The sequence below is a fragment of the Cetorhinus maximus genome, chromosome 21 (assembly GCF_964194155.1).
Source record: "Cetorhinus maximus chromosome 21, sCetMax3.hap1.1, whole genome shotgun sequence".
Taxonomy (NCBI): domain Eukaryota; kingdom Metazoa; phylum Chordata; class Chondrichthyes; order Lamniformes; family Cetorhinidae; genus Cetorhinus; species Cetorhinus maximus.
Window position 1 is genome coordinate 83027230 of NC_135899.1, and position 10823 is coordinate 83038052.

A 10823-nucleotide genomic window follows, 5' to 3' on the forward strand; every position below is an offset into this window, starting at 1 on the left:
GAGAAGGCTCATTCGGGAAAGCACCAAACACATCGAGATACTTTGTCTGGAACTCACAGAGGTGAAATCGAGGATAGCGCAAACGTCCAAACAACTAGTCTACCCGACCCTTCAGGCATCACCTGCCCCACATGTAGCAGAGTCTGTAGATCACACACTTGAATTATCAGCTATCTCAGAACCCATTGAACCACAGTGGAAACAAGTCACCCTCAATCCTTAGGGATTGCCTAAGGAGAAGGATGGCTAATAAAATGGAGGTGGAAGTAACTGAGACGGTATAGAGTAGGAAGCTCAGGGTCAAATAGGATGTTGAGATCATGGAAATCTGATTCAGCCTATGATGCAAGCCAGAAAGAGGGAAGGATTATGTGGCTAACGAAGGGAGTTACTGACAGTATCAAAGACAATGGCCTGGGTCTTCCCAATGTTTAAATGGAGGAATTTTTATGCTCATCCAGTACTGGATTTTGAACAAGCAGTGTAGCACAAGGCAGTGGAGGGGTCGAGGAGGAGAGGGTGGTGAGGGTGCCATCAGGGTACATGTGGAACCCGACGCTGTGTCACTGAGGGACAGCACGTAGATGAGAAATAGGAAGTAGCCAAGGATTCCAGGGGTAATAGGATCAGGGAAGAGGAGCCATTGCAGGAAGCTCTGTGGCTACAATCAGATATTTAGGAAGGTAACTAGACAATGTCAGTCCCACTCAGCTGGATAACAGTTCCGAAGAAGCGTCATATTGGATTCAAAACGTTAACTGTTTCTCTCTCCACAGATGTTGCCAGACCTAAGTTTTCCCAGCAATTTGTTTTTATAAACAGACGAGAGGCTTTGAAGGAGAATAGCGTTGATGTGATCAACTACGTCAACTGATACAAAGATATCGAGAAGGATGAGGAAAGATAGTCACGTAGGATGTCAGGAATTCAGGCATACTTCAACTGTTAAAAAAAAGCTACAAAAGTTGGAAACAGACTTACTTCAAATGGATTTAGGTTAATGTAGGTGGATCCAGGTCTCGTCAGTCTTTCAATTTGCTGTTTTGGAGTTAGAACAGAGTCCCTCTTTTCAATCTGCTTAACCTGCAAGAACATAAAGATTGCATTTATCAAATGTGATTTTAAAATTAATTTACAGATATGGCATAAAACAAAATGACGATTAAGGAAAACACTAGAAATCACAGACATCTTTGAAAATGTACACCAACAAACAGCTTATATTTATATAGCGCCTTTAATGTAGTAAAACATCCCAAGGTGCTTCACAGGAGCGACACAAAATAAAGTCTGATAGCAATTGCATAAGGAAATATTAGGGCAGATGATCATAAGCTTGATCAAAGAGATAGGTTTTAAGCAGCAGCTTAGGGCCTTGGCAGTTCAAAGCACAGTCAGTGTGGAGCAATTATAACTGGGAACGTACAAAAGGACAGAATTGAAAGAGCACCAATATCTTGGAGGATCGTAAAGCTGAAGGAGATTACAGAGATAGGGAGGGGCAAGGTAAGGATTTGAAAACAAGGAAGAGAATTTTAAAATTGAGGCGTTGTTTAACTGGGAGCCAACATATGTTAGCGGCCATATGTTAGGGGTGCTGGCTGTACGGGACTTGGTGCAAGTTAGGCCACGTGCAAGGTTTTGGATGACCACAAGTATAGGGAGGGAGAAAATAACATGAGAGAGCAGCAGGGGTGCACTGGAACAGTCAAGATTAGAGGAAACAAAGGCATTTGTATGAAATAGATGCAATGACATTAATAAGATGCAATCAGTTTGAAATACTACAATGCTGTGTTGTAAGGTATTATAACTAAACATAAAGGCAAGTGAGAAGGAGAAAAAGGCTCTTTGTATAAGAAACATAAAATGAAGCACATTCAACAAGTGTAACATCCCAGTACTGAAGCAACAACACAATGTAACAGGCTGAGTGAGCCAACAAGTATAAAATAAGCAACGTTATTACATTGTTGGGGTAGACCCAACTGAGCTTCAGGCAGTGCCGAGGGCAAAGGCTAAAACCAAAGCAGGAAACTTAATTACTGTGCTGAGCTTTTTACTAATTTTATATTGTGTTTGGATACACTCAGATTAGATATACTTCCAAATAAATATCTAAACAGAAGATCACTAGAGATTAAAATCGGGGTTGCTGAAATCCACCAATAAATTCCCAAATTTATCTTGAATCAGTAAAAACATTCCTCTCTTAAACTTGAAGGAAAAAACCCTTGACATTTTCACTTCTTTAACAAAAACCAGGTCTAGAGATAAACATGTGAACCATTCATGATGTTAGCACGTATGTTTCAAGCTGTACAAGCTGTTGTGGGATTCTGTTCGGTGTGGCTATGTTTTTAATGCACACCAGTGGAAAGGAAATAATGTAACATACCATGTGGCTTCTATCCTGCTCTACATGTACAGACGTACACCAAATTGGATCTGCGTGAGAGTGGTCTCCGAGAAATCGTCTCTCCGTCGAAGCTGAGATTTACCTGAGCCTGCGACAGTCCGAGTTATCTGCTGAGGTACAAACAACCTTACCCTACACACATGCAGAGCTGCCTACACAAGTTGATGCAGTTTTGCAAACGGTATAGCCAATGAATCCTCTGATGTCTATGACGAGCACCTCATTGTTCAAAATCTAAAAATCCCACCACTACCACCACCATGTTGTGTTTACTTCACCCTTATATTAGTATTACAGAGTACTGACTACGCATAAGGGTTCAGTTAACACTTCAACTTGGTTTCTTTATTGAAGGTTGGCTACATATATATACAGCTCTAGGTCTTCTCTGGACTAGTGCTCTCTTCAGACTGAGACACAGAGGGTAGAAGTCACATGATAAGTTACATCATTTTCTTTACTCTACTGTGCACTAAAACATAGCCACACCTAATCGAATCTTACAATGTCAGTTGCATTGTGCACCTACTCTTAACCCATTCCTCGGTAGGAAAGAAAACAGAAGTTGGATGATTTTGATATTTTTGGATCTGCTTTGGGTTCTATTGTAAGGACTACACGCTATACAGTGCGATGAAGATCAGTCTTTCATTCCTAGTTAAATATGGAGCAAGGACAGCCATCACTGGACACCATATCCTAAAGTATCCATTTGACTAAATGGCATTAAGCAGCACCTGCATTTTAAAAAAATGTTGCTTACGCATAGGTTAAGATCTGTAAAGAGGAGACACAAAATACCGCAACTATCGATGGGTCTAGCAAAATAATTCTTTGTTTTAAACTCCTGAAATATCAAGATCATTGGGCTGATACCAAATGTGTCAAAACGTTCTACATTATGCACGCATTTTCGATTCCAATAGTGAGCAGCTGTAGACAACAGCTAGTCAAAATCTAAACTTCAGTCAAAAACACTGTGCTACTTTTAAACAGTGGGAAGATACGACATCATCGACATTTGCCAAGCTTTTCAAACATCCTGTCAAAGCACTATTTGTGACCCGCCCAACATTCTGACAGACAGTAAACAGTAAACCCAGGAGATTGAAAACTGAGTTCATTCAATTTTTCCACAAATTTTAACAACTGTCTCACGTTCCTCTGGTTGAAGGAGATGATTTGCAAATTTAAGCTGAAAATAAGTAATACACTTCACCATGCAACCAAATGCCTTGTGGGTAAAACTCTAAATTAACTGAGCCTTTCCGATAATGCAACAATCTGTGTTCGGCTCACCAAATCCTGAAAGACCCGAATGTTGGGTTTTCTTCTTCAATGGTCCTAAATAAGCCTACAAAGAATCAGTGGGCTCACTCGCTATAGGTGTTAATCAAGTACATAATAAAATAAATGGACAACTGAAGTGCTGTTTTTAACTGACAACTGTCCTGATATTACAAAAATATATGTATATTGTTCCATCAACTGACCGACCAGCTCTGCTACAAATCGTCTAGGAAATCAATAAGGTTCCAATGCAACTATCTGATTGCTGGAGCCTTGATAGCATGACTCACAATAGCACTCTTAGCTTGGAGTCAGAAGGTTCCAGAGTGAAGCCCTTACTCCAGGAACCGATCACAAAATCGAGCAGATATTTAAATCCAGCATTAAGAGAACAACACTGTGAAGCCTCAAGGGTGTGATGAAAATATGATAAAGTGCTACCTGTTATTATTGTAGGTGGGTGCATGGGAAACTGCAAGATGTTAAATGCAAATAGATCAGCCATTGTAAGCACAATCACCTGTGCTGATAGGAATCCTACCTGCTGAAATCAGAGCTGCTATTTCAAATTAAAAAGAATTGTTTCTCTCTCGACAAATGCTCCTGAGCATAACCAGAATTTTCTGTTATTTCAGAGTTCCAGCAGCTACAGTATTTTGCTTTTGTCATTTATAAGCTGCACAAGAGTTTTCAGATAACTCTGGAGACTTCAACTAGTCATATCAGTGTGCGGTATTTGCCTTTTCTTGCTTTGCTAAAGTAACAATTCAGAAGGCGATGGATTCAAGACCCACTCCAGGACTTAACCAACAGCCATACAATTCTAACAGTGCAGGAAGACCACAATGTCAAACATTCCTTTCTAATTCACCCTTTGAGTCAATCCTATTCAGTGGATCTGGGTGTCCTCATGCATGAATTGCTGAAAGCTAGTATGCAGGTACAGCAGGTAATAAGGAAGGCAAATGGAATTTTGGCATTTATTGCTAAAGGAATAGAGTATAAAAATAGGGAAGTGTTGTTGCAACTGTACAAGGCATTGGTGAGACCGCACCTGGAGTACTGTGCACAGGTTTGGTCCCCTTACTTGAGAAAAGATGTAGTTGCATTGGAGGCAGTTCACTAAATTGATTCCAGAGATGCGGGGCTTGTCTTATGAGGAGAGATTGAGCAGTTTAGGTTTATACTCGCTAGAGTTTAGAAGGATGAGAGGAGATCTAATTGAGGTATATAAGATGCTAAAGGGGATAGATAAAGTAGACGTGGAGCGGATGTTTCCCCATCTGGGGCATTCTAGAATGAGAGGCCATAGTTTTAGGCTAAGGGGTGGTAGATTTAAATCAGAGATGAGGAGGAATTACTTTTCTCAAAGGGTCGTGTATCTGTGGAATTCACTACCTCAGAGTGCAGTGGATGCCAGAACGCTGAATAAATTTGAGGAGACAGACAGGTTTTTAATTAGTAACGGGTTGAAAGGTTATGGGAAAAGAGCGGGAAATTAGAGTTGAGGCCAAAATGAGATCAGCCATGATCGTAATGGCTGGCGGGACAGGCTCGAGGGGCTGAATTGCCTACTCCTGCTCCTAGTTCTTATGTTATGTAAAAGCATGCATTTATATATCACTTTTCACAACCACCGGACATCTCAAAGCACTTTAAGCTAATGAAATACTTTTGACGTGTAGTCGCTGTTGTACTGTAGGAGACGTGCCGGCGCACAGCAAGCCCCCACAAACAGCAACGTGATCGTGGCCAGGTAACCTGTTTTCGCAGTGCTGATTAAAGGGAGAAGCATTGGCTAGGGCACCAGGGAGAACTCTCGCTCTTCTTCGAAACCGTGGTCACGAGGGGGCCTTCCACATCCACCCGAGGGCGGCGGACAGAGGGCCGGGGTCAAATCCGCTGATCCGAAATACGGCACCGGCGACAGTGCGGCACTCCCCTCGGTACTGCACTGGTTGGGGGGGGGGGCGGAGAGTGTCAGCCCTGACGCTTTGAGCTGGAGTCTCTGGAGTCGGGACTTGAACCCACCGTGTATTTAAGACCGAGATAGGTAGGTTCTTGATTGGTCAGTGGGATCAAAGGTTACGGGGAGAATGGGGTTGAGAAACTTATCAGCCATGATTGAATGGCGGAGCAGACTCGATGGGCTGAATGGCCTAATTTCTGCTCCTAGGTCTTTTATGGTCCATAGCCTCCTGCCTCAGCGCTGGGAGTGCTGAGCCGCTCACCTCCCCCACCCACCCCCAGCTCTGCTGTACCGCTTGCGACATCATTAAAAAGACAGAAGGTTTAGTCTGATCAGGTTACATTGAAAAGCCCAGCGGCGCAGGGAGCGGGCAGGGTGGGTGGAGTAAGGGCTGAGGGTTCGCTCAGGCCCCACCCCAGTCCAGCCCCATTGCCAAGAGGGTCTGTAGGCCTCAGGCTGCAGCTTACAGAAGGAAAGGAAAGGGGCGGGAGGCCGCTTGGCGCCGAGAGGCCGGAGCCATTCACCCCCAGTCCCCCGCTTCCCCCTTCCCCCGGCCGGCTGCCCTTACCTCGGTGAGAAAGAGCTTAAAAGCCTCCTCTCCGCCGGAATCCACCCCGGGAGCCAGGCTGCCCGACGCTGCTCCGCTCTGAGTCGCCATTTTGCTTCCCCCCCCCCCTCCTCCGGGGCCCCGTCGACCACGTGACCCGCGCCACCGCCGCCGCCCTCCAGGTGGCGCTGGTGGGCGCCGCCTCCCTCAGATGATTGACAGGAGGCCAGCCCAGGCTTTGCTGCCTTTATCCACTCCAAAGCCAGCAAGCTTGATCTCACTTTGCAAAGGAAATGCATCAGGCCACATATGAGGCCATTGAACCACTTCACCCCTCAAGCTCAAAGATCTTCATGTCAACAACAAATATGAACAAAATCCAATAGCACTTCATTATTCTTTCATGGGATGTAGCAAGGTCAATATTTGTTGACCATCCCTATTTGTCCTTGAGCTGATTGGCTGGCTAGGCCATTTCAGAGGGCAGTTAAGGGTCAGCCGCATTGCTGTGGAGTTGAGACCACAGCCAGATCAGCCATGGTCTTATCGAATGGCAGACCAAGCTCGAACAGCTGAATGGCCTCCTTCTGCTCCTATGTCCCTGTGGGTCTGGGGGGTGGAGTCACATGTAGGCCAGACCAGGGGCGGGTGGCAGATTTCCTTCCCTCAAGGACATTAAGTGAACCAGATGGGGTTTTATTTTGAATGACAATCAACAAGGCTTTCATGGTCAGCATTACTGAGCCGAGTTTTCAATTTCAGATCTAATGAATTGAATTCAAATTCTGCCAGCCGCTGGTAGTGGGATTTGAACCCATGTCCCCACAGCGTTAGCCTGGGCGTTGGATTACTGGTCCAGTAATGTTACTAAAACGCCATTGTCTCCCCCTCTTCAAGTGCTACTGTATATGGTGAGTTACTTTTCTTCAGTTGAAAAAGCTTTGCCAACAACAACTTATGTTTATAAAGCACCCCTTAATGTAACGAAACATCCTGAGGTGCTTCACAGGAGCATTACAAAACAATTTATGACACCAAGCCACAAAGGGAATATTAGGTCGGACGACCAAAAGCTTGGTCAAAAAGATAGGTTTTAACACAAGAACTAGGAGCAGGAGTAGGCCATTCGGACCCTCAAGGAGTATCTGAAAGGAGGAAAGTGAGGCAGAGGGATGGAAAGAGTTAGGAGGGAGTTCCAGAGCTTGGGGCCTGGGAAACTGAAGGCACAGTCACCAGTGGTGGAGCAATTGTGATTGGGTATGCACAGAGGAAGGGTACACTTGTTTTGGAGGTGGAACATCAAAGGTTCACTGGATTTGGTCATGGGATGAGGGGGTCGTATTATGTAGAATGGTTGAGTAAATTGGGCCTATGCTCTCCAGACTTCGGAAGAATGAGAGACGATCTCATTAAAACACGCAAGGTTCTTAAGGGGCTTGTCAGTATAGAAACCGAGAGGTTATTTCTCCTGGCTGGGAAGTCTAGAACATGGGGGTGCAGCCTCAGGTTAAGGGGTCAATCATTAGGACTGAGATGAGGAGAAATTTCTTCACCCAGAGGTTTGTGAGCCTTTAGAATTCTCTGCACAAGAGGGCTAATGATGTTGCATCCTTGAGTAGATTCAAGACTGAGATTGATCGATTTTTGATCTCTTGGGGCATCAAGGGGTATGGGGAGGGGGCAGGAGCTGAGGTAGAAGATCAGTTGTGATCACATTGAATGGCAGAGCAGGCTCAGTGGGCTAAATGCTCTACTCCTGCTCCTAATTCTTATGTTCTTATGTTCATATCCAAGTTGCACTTATTTGGTGTCTTGCCTTCAGTCTGGAAGAAGTACTGACTGAGGTGAAGAGGGATGAGAGAAAGCTTGTGGGGAGCAGAAATGCCAGCATAGACCTGTCGGTTCAAATAGCCTGTTTCTGAGCCCTACACTTGGTGTGACAAACCTCAAGATGAATGGGCACCGAGCGAGGATGGAGAGGTTAGCAGAGGGGGCTGAAAGCCTGGTGAAGGAAGTCAATTCTAAGAATGTTCCTAAAAAGAGAGTGGGGAAGGTGAAAAAGAGAGGGATGTAGATTGGGTATTACAGAGCATAGGGACTAACCATGGTTACTGATGATAGGGGGAAAATGTGGGGTGAGGCACAACAGAGTTAAAGGAATGGAGTGTATGGAAGAAGTCACAGATTTAAGGAGGAGTGAGGCCACTGAAGGATTCAAATGCATGGTTGATTATAAATTTGAGGCATTGAGATACAGGAGCTAATGTATACTGACAAGGACAGGGTGAACAGGATTTGTTTTGGATTCAGGCTTTAGAATTTAGGATGGCTGAAGTTTGGGGAAGATGGGAGACCGGTCAGGAGAACATCAATGAGGTTTTCAGCAGAGATTGAAGTGTAGTCAGGGCAGAGGCAGGTCATGTGTTGAAATGAATACTTGTAAGCAGTTGGAAGTCAGTGGTCTTTGTGGCAGAGTTATGAAACTCAACTTGGCATCAAATAGACTCTCGGTTTGTAAAGGGTCTGGTTCAGCCTGAGTTAGTGGCCAGGGAGGGGGATGTTGTTGCTGAGGGCGTAGAGTTTGTAGCAGGGACAAAAGATGATGCGTTCAGTCATTCCAAAGCTTAGCTGCAGGATGCTATGCCTCTATCTAGATGGGCCATCAAATAAGATGCCAGATAGCTCAGAGGCAGCCGTAGCATCAGGAGGGATGTTGAACAGGTAAAGCTAAGTGTCACTAGCATTTATGTGTAAGCTGACTCCATGCCTGCAGTTGACATTTTGTGAGGTGGCATAGAGAGGAGGAAGGTGTGGTGGAGTGGGGGGGAGGGGGGTGGCTGAGTAAGGATCTTTAAGGGACTCCAGGTTTGATGGTGCAGGGCTGAGAAGGGATAGCATATCAGTCCTTCAAAACCCTTGAACTCTACCATCTAGAAAGACAGGGGCAGCAGATGCATGGGAACACCACCGCATGCAAATTCTCCTCCAAGTCACACAATATCCTGACTTGGAAATATATCTCCATTCCTTCACTGTCGCTGGGTCAAAATCCTGGAACTCCCTCCCTAGTAGTACTGTGGGTGTACCCACACCACATGGACCGCAGCGGTTCAAGAAGGCAGCTCACAACCACCTTCTCAAGGGCATTTAGGAATGGGCAATAAATTCTGGCCTAGCCAGTGAAGCCCACATCCCATGAATGAATAATTTTTTTAAAAGATCCAGGATACACTCCTTCCATGGGTCCAAAGTAATGAAGACAAACGGAGAGGCATTGAAAAGAAATTCCAGAGTGGAGGACTAGATGAGGGCATGGTTGCCAAAAGTGAGACAAAGTGAGGGGAGTTTCCACAAGAGGCTAGTTGGAGGAGAGCAGAGTTCTTAAAGGACTGTAGGGTTGCAAAAGGTAACGAGGGGTAAGACGAGACCATGTTTCTGGGAACTGGACTGACCGATCCTTTACTCCTTTCACCACCAGGTCAGACTGTCTGAAGGCGCTGGGGATACGGTTTGGAGCGACCAGGGCATGCGCTAGAAACTGGAAGGAGTGAGTAGCTATGGCCAAACAAAAATTTGGGCAAGTGGGAGCAATGCTCCCTCTCCATTGTGTGTAAGAACCTAGTCATCAGGTGCAAGGCACTCTTGGTGTTGCTGTACATGGCGCAGGTCTGGCCCATTCCTCACTCCTACACACTAAAGCTTGGGGCAGCCGCCGCAGAGGCCCAGTGGGGAAAGGTCGCTGTCTAAGGCCTTTCAGCCATAGTGCACCAAGGGGCTGGGAGTTGTATAGACCCCCACGGGCTGTATGACTCGCAATTGTATTGAAGCACCTCCGAATGATCTATGTAGATAATATGAATATTATTCACTTTCTGTAAAGACCATTTTGAAATGTTTTGTAAAGTTCTTTTAGATGTTTTATGAATGAAGCATATTTTTCCAGACAAAAGGAAGGGATTTAAACACAAGGATTAGAATTTTAAACTTGACATGCAGGAGGATTGGGAGTTAGTGTCGGTCAGCAATGAATGATGATGATGAGTGAAGAAGATCGGATATGGGCAGCAGTGTTTTTGATGAGCTGATGTTTATAGAGGATGGAGAATGGGAGACCAGCTAGGACAGCACTGGTATTGTCAAGTCTGGAGGTGACAGAGGCATGGGTGAGAGGCTTGGCAGCAGACGAGTTGAGACAGAACAGAGGCAGTCAATGTTACAGCAGTGGAAGTGGGTGACCTTTGCAATGAAGCCGATAAGGAAGGTCAGCTTGAGGACAAAAAGTGTGCCAAAAGTGTCAGCGCTTCAGAGGAGATGAGAGAGACAAAAAAGGAGTGGAGAGACAGATTTTTTAAAAATAGCAAAAATGGGTCAAAACAAATGCATCATACTAAATAAAAAGAAACAGTCCTTGAAAGTAAAGGATGCAAATACGTGCAGATCAATTCTGAACCAGCACAAACCAGCAAAGTAAAGGAAGGACCTATATTCCTGTAAAATTTGGGAAAAGGAGATTGTTGATCCTATCGGATGGTTCCCTGAGCAGACTGCCAAAGTCATTTGGCAGAATGCCTCATCGCCAGAACTTTCAAACTAGCACC

General features: G+C 45.0%; 1 protein-coding gene across 2 annotated transcripts in view; it reads right to left on the reverse strand.

The window, feature by feature from the left end:
* dnajc8 (DnaJ (Hsp40) homolog, subfamily C, member 8) overlaps positions 1-6428 on the reverse strand; it is a 32602-nt gene extending 26174 nt beyond the window's left edge. For both annotated transcript variants that reach the window (XM_078567305.1, XM_078567304.1), the window contains exons 1-2: positions 6247-6428; positions 982-1083 (exon numbers count right to left, since the gene is read on the reverse strand). In XM_078567305.1, the coding sequence (XP_078423431.1) occupies positions 982-1083; positions 6247-6336 (192 nt within the window). In that variant the 5' untranslated portion in view covers positions 6337-6428. The remainder of the gene's footprint in view (positions 1-981; positions 1084-6246) is intronic.
* Positions 6429-10823: the final 4395 nt, after the last annotated feature.